The sequence below is a fragment of the Microcaecilia unicolor genome, chromosome 8 (assembly GCF_901765095.1).
Source record: "Microcaecilia unicolor chromosome 8, aMicUni1.1, whole genome shotgun sequence".
NCBI lineage: Eukaryota > Metazoa > Chordata > Amphibia > Gymnophiona > Siphonopidae > Microcaecilia > Microcaecilia unicolor.
Genome location: NC_044038.1, coordinates 177,744,649 through 177,766,780, shown reverse-complemented (window position 1 = coordinate 177,766,780; position 22,132 = coordinate 177,744,649). Strand labels below are relative to the sequence as shown.

General features: G+C 43.0%; 1 protein-coding gene across 3 annotated transcripts in view; it reads left to right on the top strand.

Annotated features, from left to right (window-relative positions):
- Positions 1-21,544, top strand: part of SFXN1 (sideroflexin 1) — a 30,055-nt gene extending 8,511 nt beyond the window's left edge. For all 3 annotated transcript variants that reach the window (XM_030211639.1, XM_030211640.1, XM_030211637.1), the window contains 10 exons: positions 1,172-1,345; positions 3,092-3,262; positions 6,613-6,711; positions 8,970-9,045; positions 12,905-12,990; positions 14,112-14,239; positions 15,515-15,564; positions 16,392-16,441; positions 17,732-17,779; positions 20,478-21,544. In XM_030211639.1, the coding sequence (XP_030067499.1) occupies positions 1,182-1,345; positions 3,092-3,262; positions 6,613-6,711; positions 8,970-9,045; positions 12,905-12,990; positions 14,112-14,239; positions 15,515-15,564; positions 16,392-16,441; positions 17,732-17,779; positions 20,478-20,574 (969 nt within the window). In that variant the 5' untranslated portion in view covers positions 1,172-1,181 and the 3' untranslated portion in view covers positions 20,575-21,544. The remainder of the gene's footprint in view (positions 1-1,171; positions 1,346-3,091; positions 3,263-6,612; positions 6,712-8,969; positions 9,046-12,904; positions 12,991-14,111; positions 14,240-15,514; positions 15,565-16,391; positions 16,442-17,731; positions 17,780-20,477) is intronic.
- Positions 21,545-22,132: the final 588 nt, after the last annotated feature.

The following is a 22,132-nucleotide window of genomic DNA, read 5'->3' as shown; positions in this document are numbered from 1 at the left end:
GAGATGGCTGGCGATCTCCTAAAGCTGGCCAAATCGATATAATCGAAAGCCGATTTTGGCCGGCGCCAACTGCAGTCTGTCGCAGAGCCGGCCAAACTTCAAGGGGGTGTTTCGGTAGGGTAGCGAAGGCGGGACGGGGGCATGCTTTGAGATGGCCGGCTTCAGATAATGGAAAAAAGAAGGCCGGCCTTGACGAGCATTTCACCGGCTTCACTTGGTCCTTTTTTTTCAGGACCAAGCTTCAAAAGGGTGCCCCAACTGACCAAATGACTACCGGAGGGAATTGGGGATGACCTCCCCTTACTCCCCCAGTGGTCACCAACCCCCGCCCACCAAAAAAATATTTTTAAAAAAACTTTTTTGCCAGCCTCTATGCCAGCCTGAAATGTCATACCCAGCTCCCTGACAGCAGTATGCAGGTCCCTGGAGCAGTTTTTTGTGGGTGCAGTGCACTTCAGGCAGGTGGACCCAGGCTCATCCTCTCCTACCTGTTACACTTGTGGTGGTAAATGGGAGCCCTCCAACCCCCCCCCCCCAAAACCCACTGTACCCACATGTAGGTGCCCCCCCTTCACCCATAAGGGCTATGGTAAGGGTGTAGAGTTGTGGGGAGTAGGTTTGGGGGGCAAATTTGGGGGGGGGGGGCTTAGCACACAAGGTAAGGGGGGAAGTATGCACCTGGGAGCAATTCTTGAAGTCCACTGTAGTGCCCCTTAGGGTGCCCGGTTGGTGTCCTGGCATGTCAGGGGGACCAGTGCACTACAAATGCTGGTCCCTCCCATGACCAAATGCCTTGGATTTGGCTGGGTTTGAGATGGCCGGCCTTGGTTTCCATTATTGGTGAAAACCGATGCCGGCCATCTCAAACCCGGCCATCTCTGACATTTGGCCGGCCCCAACCGTATTATCGAAACGAAAGATGGCTGGCTATTTTTTTTTGATAATAAGATTCGGAACCGCTGTTTGCGGCACCAGCCAAATAGATGGCCGGCCATCTATTTGGCCAGCGCCGTTCAATTATGCCCCTATATATGACCCATGAAAGAGGAAGTGTCCATTCGTAATCTGGGCCGCATATTCGCTCTTTAGCACCTCTGCCATAAAGTATATTGCCTTAACATCAAGCAAATCCAGTTCCGTGTTTTTACACTCTCTCTCCTTCTCTTGTCAGAGTCCTGAAAATGGCGATGACGATCCCCTTAAATATTAACATCAAGGAGCCCCGCTGGGATCAGAGCACCTTCGTGGGAAGAGCCAAGCACTTCTTTACAGTCACCGACCCCAGGAATATTCTGCTGCCGAATGAGCAGCTGGAACACGCTAGACAAATAGTGCACAATTACAGGTACCAGAGCAGTGTACTGTGTGTGTTGGCACAGTGTGTAGATCTTTGGTGCCTAAAACTGGAGTTGCCACTGCTTCTATGTCCGTGCAGAGAGGCTGTTCCAATCCTGGATTTCTTCTTTAAATGCACAGAGGTGTAGTTCTTGCTGTGCAGGTGAAAACAGAACTGGATTGGCTTGTTTGGGGTTGATCTGGGTGATGAACTGATATGGTCAGGAACAAAATGCAGTGTTAGGTGACAGGGAAGGGATTTGATGTACTGCCTTTCTGTGCTTATATACAGGTCCTTATTTGTACCTGGGGCAATGGAGGGTTAAATGACTTGCCCAGAGTCACAAGGAGCTGCAGTGGGAATTGAACCCAGTTCCCCTTGTTCTCAGGTCACTTCATTAACCATTAGGCTACTCTTCTACTATAGGGATTTCTGTAGGGGCTAAACTAAGTTGACAAAAATGTTTTTTTTTGTGTGTCAACAAATTTACCCCTTCTTTACAAAGCGGCACTAATGCTGGCTATGTCGGCATTGCCGCTTGGTAGGTCAGTTGCTAACGCAGCTTTGTAAACAGGTAGGTTAAAGATTTAATAAATGGAACTTTTGAATTAAGCCTTCCAGAACAATTCTGCAGCTTTGTAGATGATAAAAAGCAAATAAGAATTTGGATTGAGATTTGATATACTGCCTTTCTGTGGCCACAGTTGCAGCAGTTTACATATTATATACAGGTAGAAGAAGTAAAATTAATTTGGAATTGTCATTTTTTTTGGGGGGGGGGGGGGGAGAAATTATCGAACTGATGTAAAAGGCAGGCTTTTACTGCAACTTACCACAGGAATCGCCAACCTGTGGTACCACAGCAGTTGCTGACCTCCATGTTAAAAGAATCACTTGTCAGTGACCTCATGACATCATGCAGCCTTAAACCATTGCATGATGTTCCTCGGCCGCATCTTGAAAGGGCCGGTGCTTGCTGAAGCTGTCCCTAATGACAATCCACCATGAGATCAATCACAGCCCCCTTCCAGACCTACTGTCATCATCCCTGGTGTCTACTGGGATTGGTTAGGAGTGATCCCCAGTCACTCATGCCCTTGCCAGTATCTGGATCCAAAAGGGGGCTGTCGATCCCCAGTGGTAGTCTCGCATATAAAATATTCAAGATTTCCATGTGTATATATAGAGAGGTAATTTTCAGAGAAATTTCCACAAGTGAATGGGTGTCTATTCTAGGAAAATGCTCCTATAGGGATTACTCTGGACTCTTCTGCTGGGGACTGCAGCGACATGAGCCCAAAAAAGCATTGTGAAATCCCCTTGCTGCCTTTCACAACTTAACCTGCACATATTACACCTACAAAGTGGATTAAAGACACCCTACAGTCCAAGGACATTCAAGGGCAAACTCCCAAGGGCTTGCAGGCCCGCTCACTGCAAACATCTCTCTTAATTCAGGGACCAAGAGACATTAATGAAAAAGATTTTCTCAATGTACTGTAGAAGTTATAGCACTTTTGATGAGCAAAACAATTTATTGAGGGCAAGCATCTTCCAAGCAGTATAAACACACCTAATAGGTCAGCGTGTGGCAGAGCCCTAAAAGGAGAGTGATTCACTGGAGTATTTCTCAGGGATTGAGCAGTTGGACATGTTGGTCAAGCATGCTTTTGTGACGTAGGCAGGGGATTTGTAAATAGTTGCAGCATGGGTGTCCGACGGACGCATTGGTGATGTAGTTTTGTTTTATTCCAGGCAAGGTGTTGTGGATCCTGGTCTAACGGAAGATGAGCTGTGGAGAGCAAAGTATGTGTATGATTCTGCGTTTCACCCTGACACTGGTGAAAAAATGATTCTCATTGGCCGAATGTCTGCTCAGGTACCAATGAACATGACAATCACAGGGTGTATGATGACCTTTTATAGGTGAGTCCAGCTGGCATTTATTTATTGATTAGTTTTCTCTATCCACAGTGAAATAAGCAATGTGTGAAAAATTGTGAGCATGTGTATGCATTTTTGAGAAATCTCTGAAACAGGCCCCTGTAATAATTCCCAAAGGACTGGCCTTATGATATTCTATGGGGGATCCCACTGATATTGTCATTTCTAATCTGTGGTTCTGGTTCGGTCCTGTCCATACTTGCCGGGTTGGTTCCCCTTCAGTGCTAGAAATCCAAAACTCTGCTGCAGGTTTCTGTGTCAGTATTTTGTGTCTCGCTGGAGAGGGGAAGCCACATCTGTTGACTTTTTTTTTCTTTTTTAAGCTGAATCCAGGACTTTGTCACAAATGGTTTCCTTGTCATGATAATGCTTGTGTCTAAGTCTCTGGTGAGACCTCATGTTCAGTATTGTGTACAATTCTGGAGACTACACTTTCAAAACAATATAAACAGAATGGAAGTCTGTCCATACAGTGGCAACTGTCAGTGGTCTTCGTCATAAAGTGTATGGGGACAGACTTAAAAATATCAATACTTACACTTTGGAAGAAAGGGGAGATATGATAGAGACATTTAAATACCTACGCGGCATAAATGCATAGGAGGTGAATCGCAATTGCAAAGAAGCTCTGGAATGAGGGGGCATAGGATGAAGGTGAAAGGGGATAGATTCAGAAGTAACCTGAGGAAATACTTCCTCACAGAAAGGGAGGTGAATTTGTGGAAAGAACCAGGCACACCCATTAAAGGGGGGCCGACCACAACTGGGCTGAAGGCCAGCGAAGACAGAAGTGTGGGGGAGGGTACAGGGAGGGCCTAGCTAGAGAGCAGAGGTAGTAGTGGGAGGGAAACAAGGGGTAGCAAGGGGAGGGGGCAGGAAAGAAGGGGAGGAGCAAGGGAGGAGGAGAGAGGAATTTGAACTGCACAGGAAGTCCTTTTGAATTTGGAAGCAGGAGAAGTAAATGTAGTAGGTGCCTCCTTCAACGGGAGACACTGACCAGCTTATAATCGAACGAGAAAAATGCCCAAGTTCCGACCTAAATCGGGAGATGGACGTTTATCTCACAAAAACGAATAAAGCGGTATAATCGAAAGCCGATTTTTGGGCGTTTTCAACTGCACTCCGTCGCGGATGCGGACAAAGTTTATGGGGGCGTGTCAGAGGTGTGGCGAAGGCGGAACTGGGGCGTGGTTATCTGCCGAACAAAGATGGGCGCATTTCACCGATAATGGGAATAAAGTATGCGCTTTTAGCTAGAATTTAGGACACTTTTCCTGGACCCTGTTTTTTCACGAATAAGGCCCCAAAAAGTGCCCTAAATGACCAGATGACCACTGGAGGGAATCGGGGATGACCTCCCCTGACTCCCCCAGTGGTACCTAACCCCCTCCCACCACAAAAAAATGATGTTTCACACATTTTTATTTTCACCCTCAAATGTCATACCCAACTCCCTGGCAGCAGTATGCAGGTCACTGGAGGAGTTGTTAGGGGTGCAGTGGACTTCAGGTAGGTGGACCCAGGCCCATCCCCCCCTACCTGTTACAGTTGTGCTGCTTAATGCTTATTAGTCGTCCAACCCCCCCAAACCCACTGTACCCACATGTAGGTGCCCCCCTTCACCCCTTAGGGCTATAGTAATGGTGTAGACTTGTGGGCAGTGGGTTTTGAGGGGGATTTGGGGGGCTCAACACCCAAGGGAAGGGTGCTATGCACCTGGGAGCTCTTTGACCTTTTTTTTTGTTTTTGTAAAAGTGCCCCCTAGGGTGCCCGGTTGGTGTCCTGGCATGTGAGGGGGACCAGTGCACTACGAATCCTGGCCCCTCCCACGAATAAATGTCTTGGATTTATTCGTTTTTGAGCTGGGCGCTTTCATTTTCTATTATCGCTGAAAAACAAAAACGCCCAGCTCACACATTGTTGAATAAAACATGGGCGTCTATTTTTTTCGAAAATACGGTTCGGTCCGCCCCTTCACTGACCCGTTCTCGGAGATAAACGCCCATGGAGATAGGCGTTTTCATTCAATTATGCCCCTCCAAATGACGTCGGGTGCTTGGAAAACAGCACAGGGGGCCACAGGGGCTTGGTACGGCTTGGCCTGTGGCCCAGAATATGCAACTACATGTAGAAGCTGTGTACCCGGGTAGAAATGCATGCTGGCATAATGATTAGTAGAAGATGTAATGTAATTTGTTTAAGTTGTAACAATTTTGATGTTCCTGGCTGCGGCCAAAATAAATCCAATTCTATCGAAGATACGGCTTGTAGTGTGGTATTGAAGGGGGCGGGGGTTGATACGTCTGAGTGTGTGCCGAATGCCCGAGTTGTGGTCTCATGTTGGAGGAGGTGGAAATGAAGACCATCTGAATTCAAGAAAGCTTGGCACCAAGTACATAGGATCTCTAAGGGAGTGATAGGGGGAGTAGATGGTTTGGATGGACAGACTGGATAGGCCATATAGAGGCATATTTTCAAAGCACTTAGCCTCCCAAAGTTCCATAGAAACCTATGGAACTTAGCCTCCCAAAGTGCTTTGAAAATATGCCTCATGGTCTCTATCTGCTGCCATTATCTATGTTTCTGTGAGCTAACATAACTCTACTGTGAATCTTTAGTTTGAAGCTAATCTTCTTGGTCCAGCTAATTTCTGCCATCTCTTTTTGTAATCTTCCACCTGTATTACAGTGAACTCATGGTGGCGCTGTGAGACTTAATTTTCAGCTACCTGTGAAGGAAAGGAAGAGACTTTCTCACATATCTTTTCTTCAGTTCTTTCCACCAAGCAAAATCTGTGCAGCAAAGTTCTCCAGCAGAGAGGCTCAGAGCGTGCACAAGCACTCGTGAACCAGCTTATCAGTGCCATTCCTGGCTTGATTGTGCAATTGTCCTTGGTTCAAAGAACCCAGGTCTCACACACACAAACAAACTACCACCTTAGGCAGGTAGCAAAATTTATACGGGATTGACTGGCCAGTGTGGTCTGTCCTGTTTATTTCTTATACACTGCACAGCACAAGTTTCTTAACAGTGGTGTGAAGGTCCTGGGTGATTGTGCCCCTAGCAATTGTACCCTAGTTAAAAAAAAAAAAAGACTTTATTAAAATATTTGCTGTACTGTTTTCAAAGCGGTTTCCAAAAAGAATAAAATTATACATCAGTAATAACAGACAGAAATAAATCAAACTCATTGCAAAATAACATATTATAAAGAAAATGCAATATCAGTGCCATGTCTTAGAAGATTTTATTAAAAACGTAGCAGAATTCCCATGGATTTCAGTGAAGTTAAACCTGCTTTGATTAAAAACTGCCCTCTGTTTTTTATTTAGAACTACTCCAGCTGTTGTGTTTTGGCAGTGGATTAACCAGTCCTTCAATGCGATTGTAAATTACACCAACAGAAGTGGGGATGCTCCAATTACTATAAGGTAGGACTTTTTACATGACACACAGGTGGAGTTCAATGTGCTGAAAGTGGGTTTTCTGTGCTGTTTACCCCCATCCCTCATATGTGCAATCCACCATCCTACGAACACGCCTGCATGGCCCGCATGAAAATGCACACACATGCACCTGGACCACATAAAAATACATACTGTAACATTCTTTTTCTGCATGTTAAATCTGCATTGCACACAAGATTTTCTTTATAAAATTACCTCCACTATGTGGGGAGAAAGCAATTGTATTTCTGACTATTTGGCTTTCAGCACAAGGGAGCATTCACTGTCAGTGCCTGGTAATTTGAAATATTAGTAACATAGTAGATGACGGCAGAAAAAGACCTGCAAGGTCCATCCAGTCTGCCCAACAAGATAAACTCATATGTGCTACTTTTTGTGTATACCCTACCTTGATTTGTACCTGTCCTCTTCAGGGCACAGACCGTATAAGTCTGCCCAGCAGTATCCCCACCTCCCAACCACCAGCCCCGCCTCCCACCACCGGCTCTGGAACAGACCGTATAAGTCTGCCCAGCATTTTCCCCGCCTCCCAACCACCAGCCCCGGCACAGACCATATAAGTCTGCCCAGCACTATCCCTGCCTCCCAACCATCAGTCCCGCCTCCCACCACCGGCTCTGGCACAGACCGTATAAGTCTGCCCAGCACTATCCCCGCCTCCCAACCACCAGCCCCGCCTCCCACCACCAGCTCTGGCACAGACTGTATAAGTCTGCCCAGTATTTTCCCCGCCTTCCTACCACCAGCCCCGGCACAGACCATATAAGTCTGCCCAGCACTATCCCCATCTCCCAACCACCAGCTCTGCCACCCAATCTCGGCTAAGCTCCTGAGGATCCATTCCTTCTGAACAGGATTCCTTTATGTTTATCCCACGCATGTTTGAATTCCGTTACCATTTTCATTGACATCAACAAGCACAGAAACCGTAAGCAGCCACACACAGCGATGAAAACTCACTATACCTTTCTACCCTGAGAGGATAAAAATCTAGCAGCAGTTTACTGCTTCAGCATGGAAAGTTCATGCCTTCTACACATTGGATCCAAGACTTAGGTACAGCTTCCACCTCTCTCTCCAAGCAGTTGAGGGGGGGGGGGGGAATTCTGCTCCTCCCGGCATGTCTAGAGGCAAGCAGTAACAAAGTTCTAAAACACATTGAGTGCAGGACACAGGTGTTAACAAAGGCTAATCACAAAGAACTGCAGAAATGCAGAGACCTGGTCCATATACACAGCTTAATAATATACAGACAGGTCATATGATATACACAGACAGCACAAGCTGCCCCATGTAATGGGGGGGCAGAACAATGATATACACCTTGTCAGATTGTGAACCCCCAGTTGACTTCTTCAGTCAACTAGGTGAATTGCATCCGACGTCTATAATTGCATCCTAAAGTCTTGAACACCCATATTAAGTATTGAATGTAATACAACATTGTAAAAGTCATGTGGGATTTTTATGTCACTAATGCTATGTACTTCCTTTGATCGGTGTTATGAGTGGAGGTGGCCAAGGAGATGGGTAACAGAATCACAGGAGTCACACCAAGTTTATTCATTGACCCAACATGGCCTTGTTTTGGCATGTGTCTGCATCAGGGGTTCTTAAACAGTTTGCACTCCTGACACTTGAGGACCCTACCAGAATTCTACAGCTGTAAAAACAATGAATAACGGTTAAATTCTCAGTGTGACTTCTGTAATTCTGGGGTCTTGCCAGGTACTTGTGACCTGGATTGGCCACTGTTGGAAACAAGATACTGCGCTTGGTGTCCATGTTTGGCAAAAGCTTACGTTAGTGTGACCCCCATCTCCTTGACCGTCGGCGCTTTTCTCTGGATTGTGAGATTGGTTGGTTCTTCTATTTTGATCAGAGTCATGTCATAGGTAATTCCAGAGATTTAGTGTCGGTGGTATTGCAAGAAGAAAGAGAAGTGGACAAACAGGCTATGCATTATCGTCTTTACCCACAATAAGGTTCTATTTTCATTCCCTTGGTTTACACAATTTGACACTTTGCAAAGTTGAATTAAGACAGTCGTCGTTGCTCCTTCTTGCAGTCTAGTGGGTTAGCAGTTTGGGGTTTTTTTTTGTTGCTGTTGTTGAGAATCGATGCAGTGCATGCTCTGGGTGTAACAGTTGCATCCAGATGGGGTTTTAACACAAATGAAGGTTTTGTACAGACGCAAATGTTCTCACTTTTTGTTGTTTTAGCCAACTGGGAACAGCTTATGTTTCTGCCACCACAGGTGCTGTTGCAACAGCTCTAGGACTTAATGCACTAACCAAGGTATTCCTCATCTTCTTATATTATGATAACTGGTTGAGAATGGAAGCGTGATGGCCGACCCTAAGAGAAGGTGCGCGCTGCATTCTCCAAGGGCTCAATTCACCCACATCCAGGACTTAAAAAGATTCTCGGGCCGTTTCGTTAACGTTAACAATTGTGTTTAAAATTTTACATACTTAAACAACATTTAATCATTTTAAGCTATGTTGATGCTACTGACATTTTAGCGTTACTGCCTAGCAGTTTTTGCACATTAAAAACGTTTGAGATAAAACATAGTAAAATAACTTAATTCAAGCAATACAATTAACAATATGTCAGAATTTTGCAGTCGCCCTGAATGCTCAGTGTCCACCCCCAGCTTTAATACACTCCTTCAGTTGCCTTAGGAAATTCTTAATAGCCTTGGGAATTAGTCCTTGTACCAGGCCATCCCAGATCTTCTGCAGAACTTCCTTGAGTTTGGCGATTGTTTGCGGCTTTGGATGAAGCTTGTCATAGGCCTCCAACTTTGCTTCCTAGACACTGAGTCACTGTGACATCATTAATAGTAAGCTGGTTCCCCTTTTTACAGTACAAACATTTTTAAGCGTGCAAAAATCGCTGGGTGATCAAGCTAAAAAGTTCGTAGCTAATTTTATCATTTATATAAAAAACAAAAAAGTCTTTAACTTTAAAAATAATCTCATTTTACTCAGCACATAGTAACACATAGTAACAACAAATGAAGCTGTAAAATTTTATGTTGAAATTCGAAGCAGTTGCAGAGAAAATGGCAAAAAAACGGGGGAAGGGGTTACTTTTTTTTGGCCTCACCCTGTATGTTTATATGTGGTGTAACCCTAGGTGAATCAGGAAAACAGAGTGTGCACCCTTCACTTGGATTTTCAGATCAGCCTGTCCTTGGATTCAGCTCCATTAAAATGGACATGATCCTCATTATCCCTTTCTGATATGGACCATGTAGTTAATAACTGACCGGTGAAGTGATCAGCTTGTGATTTTTCTAGAGTTGAGAGCCAAAGGCAAGGAGGGACACGTATTACTGCCTGTAAACTTACAGGAGCACTTAACAGTGTTCTTCTCACACAACAGTAGACAGACGATTTTGTTTCCTTCCACACCTGCCAAACAAAAAATTCACTCCAAGGGTCACTTTCACACACTTCTGCATCCATCATTTGATTTGCATTGCGTAAAGGAGTGGTTGCAAGTTATAATATATGTGTTTCTTAAATTGTAGTATTGAAAAATTAGAACCATCTTATTTATTTAAAAAATTTATAATCTGCTCTATCCATAGAAGCAATCTGTGGAATGGATCTTATTGCCAGTATGGATCCTGGGGTGCTGTATTACACATCCAGGGAGTATCTGAGTAGGTGTGAGAGAGAGAGAGGTGTGTAGAAAAGGTTCCCATGTGTGAAGAAAATGTGTAAGGTGAGGGAGAATAAAAGCGAAAAAGATGATGACCACTTTTGTATGGCTAATGTAGGTATGAGGGGAAGTCTACTACTACTACTACTTATCATTTCTAAAGCGCTACTAGACTTACGCAGCGCTGTACACTTGAACGTGAAGAGACAGTCCCTGCTCGACAGAGCTTACAATCTAATTAGGACAGACAAACAGGACAAACAAGAGATAAGGAAATGTTAAAGTGAGGATGATAAAATAAGGGTTCTGAACAAGTGAATAAGGGTTAGGAGTTAAAAGCAGCATCAAAAATGTGGGCTTTTAGCTTAGATTTGATGACGGCCAGAGATGGAGCTTGACGTACCGGCTCAGGAACTCTAATCCAGGCATATGGTGCAGCAAGATAAAAGGAACGGAGTCTGGAGTTAGCAGTGGAGGAGAAGGGTGCAGATAAGAGAGATTTACCCAGTGAATGGAGTTCCCGAGGAGGAATGTAGGGAGAGATGAGAGTGGAGAGGTACTGAGGAGCTGCAGAGTGAATGCACTTATAGGTCAATAAGAGGAGTTTGAACTGTATGCGGAAACGGATAGGAAGCCAGTGAAGTGACTTGAGGAGAGGGCTAATATGAGCATAACGACATTGGCGGAATATTAGTCGTGCAGATAGTTACAGGGATTCAAAGGGACAGGGGAGAAAACAGGTTTTACACGTGCTGTGAAGTGTTAAACAAAATATAGGAAAACTTAATATAGGAAACTTAAAAAAAACATATTACAACTGAGTTGAATGCATAATACAACTTAATAAAACATAAAAATAAAGCCACAATTACACACAATATAATATATTTAAAAAATTACGATGGCATCAGTTTCCAGTCATTAATTCTGAACAATTTTAAAAAGCTAAATACAGATGATGTTTAAAAACCCAGTTTTCACTATTGGTGAAATTGTTCCTAACTCAATAGTCTGCCCGATCCCATAGATAAATGAAAAATAAGGTAAGGTTACATGCTACAGCAAGGGTAGGATTTAGCAGGTGTATTGTGGACTCTGCTGTCCTGACCTTCTTGCCATTAGCCCAGATCACACAAAACCTAGCCACTTTCAAAGCTCTTGCTGGGGCAGTTGCATTGTCCTCACTCTGCTTTAGAAGCTTTTGCTTTCTTCCCCCATTCCCCCTCCCCCCCTCCGTTTGGTCCCTCAATACCTCCTTTCATGGCAGTTGCTGTGGGGATGGATAAATTGAGCCCTGGGTGAAAGACAGCGAAGCAAAATAGCTTTTTTGCACTGCTGGGTCTGGTATGTCTCGCTACGGCACACATGCTTTCCATCATCATATCCTAATGATTTAATTTTGTGTTGTGATACTTAATTCATCTTTTTCTCAACCTCATTGTTAAAAAGGATTCATCAAAATCAAATTTGCTGAAATTTCAGTTGAGACTGGTGTGTAGGATTTACTTGCCTCCCCATGACTGGCGGCACAAACAGTCTTTCTTGCAGTCCTTTCAGAAGGCTGGAGCCGACTCAAGGCCATGCAAGTGCCAAGTTATGGATCTATTTGGAATGCAAGAGTTCTGTAGAGGTCCAAGAACCCAGCCATTGAAAAAAATGTTTTGGGTTGTGAGATGTGCTCTCTAAAATGCATTATTAAGCATGTGTTACTTTGTATCCTATTTTAAAAAATTGAATTGTTCTAAAAACTTTAAATAATGGCAAAAAACTGATTTTGATGAATCTGGATAATGAAATAAATGTTAACTAATGAAGTAACCTGAACCTTAAAAAGATGACCTGCATAACACACCTTATTGTTGCAGTTTTAAGAATATTAAAAAAGGCAAGAGCCTTCTTTTCTGTCTCTAGGAAATATTCTAAATTGCAAATCTCTAACACCATTCATCCATACATTAACCTGGCACCTATAACAATAATATACTGCAGACACCTGAGGATAAGTGCTAGGTACCCTATTTATACTGCCCAGGTCAAATGAAAGCTCCTTGGGGGGGAGGGGAGGTGTAGTAGTGTTCAAGGTCCCACCACATTGCTCGAGTCCAAAGTCACACCAGACAAGGACGAAGGTTACTGAGTGTACCTTCATTGTAGAGCAGATTTCACCTGTATGATCTGAATTAGGATCTGAATCACTGATGACATTTAAATATAATCTTTCAGAGAAGCCTTTCATTTATTTCTGCATATCATTGAATCATGAGATCATCACTAGGGGGACGTCAGAGAGAAAAGAATTTGGGAAATAAACTGTGCTGACACAGCATGGAAAAACCTTAAAGCTAAATAAAAGTTTTATTGCCGTTTTAACTTTGGTTTTCTCCCTTGAAACATTTATTGCTGCTTTACAGTTTAGTGTAAAGGTTTTTAGAAGACCATTAAAGACTGTGACATTGAGTTTGCCTTTTCATTCTATATACAGCACGTCTCGCCTCTTATAGGGCGTTTTGTTCCTTTCGTTGCTGTGGCTGCTGCTAACTGCATCAATATCCCTTTAATGAGGCAGAGGTAAGGCACCTTGCGTGTAGGGTTTAGATGGGGTCTTTAGTTGAACTGATTTTTTTATTCTCCCTCTGATTCCCAAAATTACTGTTGGCAATTCTGTCCCACAGTCAGAAAGGTTGTGTCCTCTGGGGCAATATCTTGATTTTTTGGGTTTGGGAATGAATGGTTTCTTTTCCTTTCCATTGTTAATGGTGGAGCTTCACTTGGAAGACAGGGACGGGCTGGAGAGCTTATTTCACAGATGATGAAAGCAGGTTCTGAGAAATGGAGAACTGCACAGGAATGAGAAACGCGGGAATCTCGTGGGGATGAAAGAAGTTGCCACGGGATTCCCGTGGGAGTGTAGTCAGAACCTCTGGTGATGCTAGAATAAGGCTTGGTATGCCGAGAGAGGTAGCAGGAATACCAGACTGAGCTTAGAACCCTCAGTGGTTGAATGGTGAATACCACCTAAAAAAAACTATGGGAGGCCATGAGGGTACAGGTGAGGATGAAGAACGTTAATTGTGGGTATGGAATGGATCTTAGCGGGTCTGGGTGGGTGTAGGTTAGATTCCGGTGGGGATGGGTGAAATTTCTGTCCCTGTGCAACTATCTACTAAAAAATGAAATTGTGCCTTTTTGGGCTTCTCACAAACGCCAAGAATTGATTTTAATAGAAATATTTCTGCAAAAATGTATGATGGCCCTGCTTTAACGTTGCATTAAATGCACATTCAGTTCTAGCACAGGCATTTAAAGGGCAAATCCTATAACAGGTCGCCACATCTACCTGCCACTTTAGCACATAAATATAGACTTACCCGCAAAATGACTTCAGGGCAACCCAGTGCAATTCCATGATAGCATACATAAGTGGCAAAGAATATAAATGCGGGGGGGGGGGGGGGGGGGGTGGAAATGTACTTGGGTGGGGCACCCACTTACGCAACACATACAATACTGTAAATTTACATGCGTCCCTGCTGCAGCTACGCCAGGTCTAAGGCTGGTGTGCCGATTATTGGGTTTTGCTCGTGTTCATATAACACAATCTAGGTGCCTCATGTCATCAGTACCTAAATGGAGGCACCTACTTCATACTGTTCAGTATATGGGCATCAGTCTCTCTCTCTCTTTTCTAGGGAGTTGAAATACGGCATCCCTGTCACAGACGAAAATGGAAACAGACTAGGTGAATCCGCCAGCGCTGCTCGTCAGGCCATCGCTCAGGTCGTCATCTCCAGGATTCTTATGGCTGCTCCTGGCATGGGTCAGTGCTGTACACCTTCCCCCTCATGCTCTGCCCAGGCTTTACGCACGATGGCAAGTGGAGTTACAGAAACGCTGGGCACTATTTAATGAGTGATGTAGCCAAAGTCTGTGTGACAACCCAGACAGAAAGAAGTAAAGGTCATTGTTCTCGTTAATGGAAGTGTTAAGATGTGGAAATAGTTTTCATGTGTTTTGTTTGTTCCCTCACCCCCTACCCTGGATAGGGTTCTTGTTAATGGTTCTTTACTGTAACAATTTTTCTTTAGCAGGGTGGATGAGTGTGTTGCAGTGAGTTTCAGTATTTCACTGACCATTTTAGGAGAGTTTTGAAATTAATTTGTGTGCCATTACATTTTTTTCAGATGCTTTGTCACCTCTAGGTGTTGCAATCTCATAGATAATAAAAAAAGTAAGCAAGCTGATGTTAGTGTAATGTACCTGCTGGGGCTGAGGTGTTGCAAATGGCTGTTATGAACCCAGTGCTTCCCGATTGATGGTTGTGTGATGTTCATTTCAGCCAATACCTATATGTGTGTGGTTGAATATTGTATGGCCTCCAAAGAAGAATGTGTCCTGGATTCTAAAGGGCCCTTTTACTAAGCCGCATATGTGCGTCAGTTTTGAACTACCGCCCGGCTACCGTGTGGCCCGGGCGGTAATCTCATTTTTTACGCGCGGCCACTAAGTGTGCCAGACGTTTTCGCCAACTGGGCAGAAATCCAGCATTGTACACGCGTAGACCATTACCGCCAGGACAGTGGGTGGCGGTAAGGTCTCAGGCCCAAAATGGAGGCGCGCCAATTTTTATTTTGCCACACATCCATTTTGGCCCCCCCAAAAAGGCCTTTTTTGCAGGCGCACTGAAAAATGGACCTTCTTGCGCGTCCAATACTCATGTCTACACCAGGGCACCTTAGTAAAAGGACCCCTTAGGTAATATTTCTACATAGTACAGGAAACCAATCAAATTCCTCCCCGTTCCATGTCCTCTTCTGGTGTTTTCTTATCGCTCTGAGATCATTCTCAAATATAATTCAGCCTGCAATTTTCCTGGGTACTCAGACAATGTAGCTAATCCTGCCTGGACCTGGAGCTCTGAGAAAGTCATCACCAATGTATTACATGAAACCCTTTTTATTGGTTCAACTTGTTTGACCTTTATTTCCAAGTAGATTGACATGGTCGCTGCACTAAGGACGTCCAATTGTGTGGTAGCATACGATTAATACGTAGAAAGCATGAGAAGGTCTTGAAATATATTCTTCTGTTGCAGCCATCCCTCCTTTTATAATGAATACATTGGAAAAGAAAGCCTTCCTAAAGGTAAGACCCTTCCCCTCTCTCCCTCCCCAACCCCAGTATTAGCTATAATGGTAGCAGAATTTTAAATTTTGTCCTTGTGACTCTTGTGGCCATTGAAAATTCCACCAACTTGACCATGTGATTAATGAATGAGATAATGGCTCTTGACTTGTTATGAACTTTTAGACCATTCCAAAAGCAGTTGTACTCATTGGCTGTCCGATCTCCTTTGACTCTTAACTATTTCACAAGATACCACCAAATAAACAGAACAAGGGGGAAGATATACCCGGACTAAGATATTGATGATATTTCCTATTCCAGATGATAAACATCTGTGCAAGCAAGAAGAGAATGAAGGAATAATGGGCATATCTTCTGTGTTATTGTGTATATTATAAATTATGCTTAAAGCAGACTATTTGTAGAGGAAGCTACATTGACAAAAAGTTGGGTTGGTGGGCTATCCTTATCTGCCTGATTTTTCTGGGTCCTGTCCTGGTACAGATCACCAGTGAAAATGTATCTTATGTATTATTTCAAAAACGTATACGTCACCCTCAAACCTAAACAGTTTCCAAATCAACATACATAAATGTGTTTAGTCTCAGAGAGGTCCCACAGAATGGAGAAATGGGTGGCATATGACACCTGTCTCCCATCCTGCTCATTTAATATTTTAAACCTATTAGCTGGGATCCTCGTAGATGATATATCAAGAAATTAATAAACTTGAAACTGTATTTACTGATATCTTCCCCCTCTACAAACATCATAGTAAAACTCTACCGATGCATAAGAAAAACTGGCATCTTTTTTTTTTCTCCTCTCTTTTTAAACACGAATAGCGGTTCCCCTGGATGAGCGCCCCTATTCAGGTTGGATTGGTTGGATTCTGGTAAGCAAGATCATTTGTTTAATAATGCAGTCGTTATTTTAAAAAAAATATATCAGTTTTTCAGTAATACCGCAGGAAATGAAGAGCATCAACAGTTGCTGTCAGATTGCTTTAGTCAGAACCAGTTGAGACTAGGGGACACATCATGAAGTTACTAAGCAGTACGTTTAGAACAAATTTGAGAAAATATTTTTTTCATGGAACGTGTAAGCTCTAGGAATTCATTGCTAGAGAATTAGATAAAAGCTGGGTTTAAAAGGTTTTGGACCACATCTAGAGGAAAGGTCCATAAAGTCTGAGAATAGACTTGGGGAATGGCACATCTTACACCTGGAGGTAAGCAATAAGAATCTTGCTATTTTGGGGGGATTCTGTCAGGCACTTGTGACCTGGATTGGACACTGTTGGAAGCAGGATACTTGGCTTGATGGACCTTTGGTCCAACCCAGTACGGCTATTCTTTTTTGATAATTCCTAGTGAATTTTGGTGGTATGTGGTCTTTGATATCCTATGTTGTAATACTTCCCAATTAATTGCACAGAAGTTTTGTCATGGATTCAGAATGTGGTGGAACAGTTAATTACCAACACAATTAGAAAGTAAATACAGTATGTGTAGAAACTAGGCCACCCAGTGACTTCAAAGCAGTTCTGCCATGTTGATTCCCAGGTCCAACTTCTGCTCTCTGGGCTACCCAGTGACAGGGATGTTGCAGAAGCAGCACTCGCAGCCCAATGGGGAAGGGAGTCTTAGCCATTGCTCAACAGTGATACCTACAGGTTGAATGTTGGTTGCATATATACCAGGCTACAGAGCAGGGGGTGTCCAGCCTTGGTCCTTGAGGGCCACAATGCAGTCAGGTTTTCAGGATTTCCATTTTTCCCCTGCAACAGAGAAAGGCACAGTCTATGGTCTCTATAGACTGGGCTAGCGGTGGCTACATTTATGAGGTAGGGAGCAATCCCAGGTAGTTGTGAGTGAATGCCCAAAAACAGAGGAGGAAATTTCTGGACTAAGAAATGTATTTTGTAGAAAGACAAATTTTGAATAATTCTGGCAACCGTACATTTGTAAGTTTTGATTTAGCTGATTGTCTGCATTTTATTTACTTGCATAACAGCGCTTCTAAAATCTTCAAAAGCTGGCCGCTAATATTTGCCACTTTACTAGAGAATTTGAGTGTAGGCTAATCACAGAATGGTTATTCATTATTAAATGTCCTTTCTTGGTGTGGGGCCTCTCACAGGCTCATTGAAAGTCTGCCTAAACTGCTTCTCTTTCTCTTACAGTCTGGTGTTTGCCACGCCTCTCTGCTGTGCATTATTTCCTCAAAAAAGGTACAAAACTCTTTAGTAACCTCATGACCTACTTTTCTGTGTTTCAAATGCCAAACAGCAAAATACTAAGCGATGTGCTTGTACAATTTTGATTAGCACAAAACCAAATTACAAAGGAGTGAAGTAAATATCTTATAATCAAAAAACTCTTCACTATATTTGTGTTCAACAATTCAACAGTTCACTAGACCACAGTATCTCAATAGGAAGGAAAAGCCTCAGATTCATACAGGTATACATTTGTCAAACCTGTTCCTTATCCATCATAGGCTGAGAAACCTTCCACCTTCCTTCTCTCTTATTACAAAAGATCTTAATTTTTCAGATTTTTCACATTTTTAAATATAGTTAGAATTTAGAAGCTACTTAGGATTGAGCAGTTCACTGGGCTCCTAGTGACCTGCTCAAGAGCTAAGTAGCTGTTAAAATTCTAACTGTATGTAAAAATTTGCAAAACTGTTTTAAGTTTTACCGTATTGGGCCAGATTCGATATGACACCTAAAAAATCTGCACCGAGTTCAGCATATTCTATATGATTTAGGCGCGGTGTATAGAATACGCATGGTCGATACTGTAGCGCCTAAATCTACGCAAATTCATTTATGCAAATAAAAAATCTGGTGTAAATCTGTGCACATAGATTTAGGTGCACTGACCAGTATTCTGTGATTATGCACGGAAGGTTTGGAAAGCCCATGAAATGCCTATAAATACACCCCTTTTACACTAAGCTTGTTTATTTTGAACTGTGCGCTTTGCAATTTAGGCGCAGTTCTTTATAGAATATGCTTAGTGATTTCCACGCATAAATTGTAATTATTGCCAGTTAGTGTTTTTTATTGCTTGTCCTGTTAAAAATGCTGATTTACCTTGTTACGTGCATATCTCCACACGGAATCTAGGCGCCATATATAGAATCCGGTGGATTATAATTTTGAGGAAGAAATGTATTCTCTTGTACTGGCTTCTGGCTACCCCTCCCATGCTAGCCCACTGGCGTTCAGCTGTTGATGACAGAGAAAATGTGGTTGGGTAAATTAAATTTGGTGGCTGGACAAAAGTTCACCCACATGTGGGAACTTTTTTGGGAATTCTTTATCTCATTTGGCCCGCAGTGGAGTGCTAAACTGTTGTGTTGATATTCATTTCTTGTTTTGTAACAGAGACAGTCAAGGGGTAGGAGTAAAGTGGAGGGGGGGTAAGTCTTGTGGTGGGAGCACCTCAGTTCTGTTGCATTGGAAGTGTATTGAAATTTGTTTCTTCTGTTTGTATTATTAAGTGAGTTATATCCTGCTTTTGCTGTTAATAAAAATGATTTTGAAAAAAAAATTGAAAAATCAAGACATTTTGTAATAAAATAGAAGGAAGGTGGAAGGTTTTTCAGCCTATGATGGATTAGGAACAGGTTTGACAAATGTATTCCTGTATGAATCTGAGGCTTTTCCTTCCTGTTGATAAAGACATTTGAGATATTGAGGTCTAGCGAATTGTTGAACACAAATATAGTGAAGAGTGTTTTTGATTAGCAACATCTTGAAAATCTAACAGGTTGCCATGTTTAACATTTTAGCCCAAGCCTGGCAGCCAAGAATAGTTCAGAGGAAGTATTAATACGGTGCAGGATTGAACATGATACATGAACTCTATCCTATCACAACATTACCTTGTATTTGTTCACCGGAGACTTCAAAGCCTCTCCGGTACTATGTAAGCCACATTGAGCCTGCAAATAGGTGGGAAAATGTGGGATACAAATGTAACAAATAAATAAAATAATGGAACCGGTTTGGTGGCTCGGTCGAACTGCTTTGTGCTGTCATACCAGGAGACTGGGTTCAGTTCCTAAGGCTTGTTGTTGCTGCTTGGACTGGCTGGGGTGGGGGGGGGGGGCACTGGAGACATTTAGAGGAAAGCAGTCAGTGGTCAATTTCACTGGTTGTTGCTGACATCTGCTGGTCGGGGTGCATGGTTGCTGTTGTCCAGAGGAAGCCAAAATCCATGGACGCTAGCTTCAGTGGCTGAGGATGAGGGAATTTCTAGAAAGTGTATTTGGGGAGACGGGCTGGTAATTACAAATAAAAGGCTTATGGTGCTATTGCCCAGTAGAAACTGAGTAGTACCCTCTCCTTCCCTGCCCCTCCCCCACCCAAAAAAAAGAAAAGAAATGCAAAAGAGATAGTGATAATGCAGTAGGGTTTATTTACTAGTAAAGACACAGCGCCCTTATTACATGAGATGTCAATCCCGTACCAACAGAAAGAGGCCTTTTATTACCAGGGTCTTTCAAAATGGGAAGTAAGATGTAAAAGAACTTTGAAAGAGCTATTTTCAGCAAAATTTGCTTTGAAGTAACTGGGCCATTAGTAATTTGCAGACCTGTGTTGGTATGCCCTGGTCCCAGTAGTTCATAGAAAGTACTGGGATAAACCTATGTATAATTAAGGCTTTTATTAAGGAATCCACTAGTTGTACACATGGACTGAAATGTATCAAACCTTGTCCTTCTTGTTTTGTGAGATTCCTGATTGGCAAATTAACACATTGAAATGGACAGTTTATACAGCATGCTTGTGACCAATCACCATTCTTGATTGCTTCTGAAGACGGGTTCATCGTTTTTGTTTCGGGTGGAAGGGGCGGGGGAAGGAGCAGTACATTTTTTTTAAATTTACAATTCTTACTCCCTTTCTCCCTCAGCTCCATGTCTGTAACACGCCTGGAACCAGAACTGCAAGCCAAGCTCAGAGAAACCAGCCTGGGATGTGAACGGGTCTACTTCAATAAAGGATTGTAACATGTAATTGTGTTACTTAGTTTGAACAGTGTATGCCATTGTTGCTGAGAACAAAACCATTTCAGAACACTTAAACCATAAACACATTGGGTTTGGGTTTTTTTTGTTTTGTTTTGTTTTGTTTACATTTTTTTCCTTGTCACTTTTTTTATCTTAAATTTAAAGATCATTGGACAAAACTTATGCTTTGTCCACTCTATTAAACACATTTTTTTTTGAGAACCCAGTGGCACATATGCAGTAGCAAAGTATTCAGGAATTCACAGAGCGGAGAAGGTTGCACTGGCTTCTGTTTCGAGATTTGACACTTACACACGGGATCTTTTACTAAAGCTTAGCTCGAGTTATCTGCAGCCAGGCTCATTTTATTCCTATGGGCTCTGCAGCAGATAACTTGAGCTAAGCTTTAGTAAAAGACCCCCACAGTGTGATCTGAGGTGTTGGTTTACCCCACCACAGGGTTTGTGTAGAAGGTTAGGGAAAGATGATGTGACCAGTTGCAACATTTTAACTGTGTCAACAAGGGAAAAAACATTTCTCAGCTGTTATTGGGATCATAGTTCGCTATACCTGAACTGGTAGAATGCCCTTGGCTCTATGTCTGCAGGTAGAGAAATCAGATGTGGCTAATTCTTTTCAGAATCAAAATTAGTCAGGCTCCAACTTTTTCAGACTAGGAGCCTTAAATATTCTGTGGTACTGCATATTTTGGAAAAGGAGTGGCCTAATGGTTAGAGTAGTGGGCTGAGAGCTAGGGAAACCAGAGTTCAAATCCCACTCCCTCCACTGACACCATGTGTGACCATGGGTAAGTCACTGTGTGGGGTCCTTTTACAAAGCCGCAGTAAAAAGTGGTCTGCAGTTGTGTGGGGCATGTGTTTAGTTGCGTGATGTGCCATTTTTTACCACGGCTGGGAAAAAGGCTATTTTTTTAATGGGTCGGGAAATGGGCCTGCGGTAATATTAAAACTAGCACGCGTCTATTTACGGCCTGAGCCCTTACCGCCACCCGTTGACCTAGCAGTAAAGGCTCACGCTCTACCCACATGGTAACCATGCAGCAGTGCCAACATGGATGCACTGCTGGTTACCAGCAGGAACGGCCCGCAGTAGAAAACAGAAAATTATTTTCTGCCGTGGAATTTGGCACACGCGCTATCCCGGTGGAAGTGCTGATTGGGCATACGCTACCTGCACGTTAGCTGTCCCACACCTTTTTTAAAAGGGCCCCTATCTCTCTTGGCACTGCAGGTACCCGCTTACCTCGAAAACTCTTTAGAACGAGGGCTTCCTGTGCCTAAATTTTAAAAATCACGAAAGCCACCATGAGCCTTATTTGGAAACATGGGCCATTAATCCCAAAAAAGGTCATTTTAATTCAAAGAAACTTATTCTAGACCCAGCCAAGATGGAAGTTTCAGTGCACCTTATGGCGCCTTACTTAAAGAAATCTCAAAAGCAGTGTGCTGCCTTCCATGCACTTCGTACGTTTTTTTAGAACCCAAGATTTCTGTCTAAATGGAGCTATAAACATTGTGCGGGAGAGCAGTGCATGGAC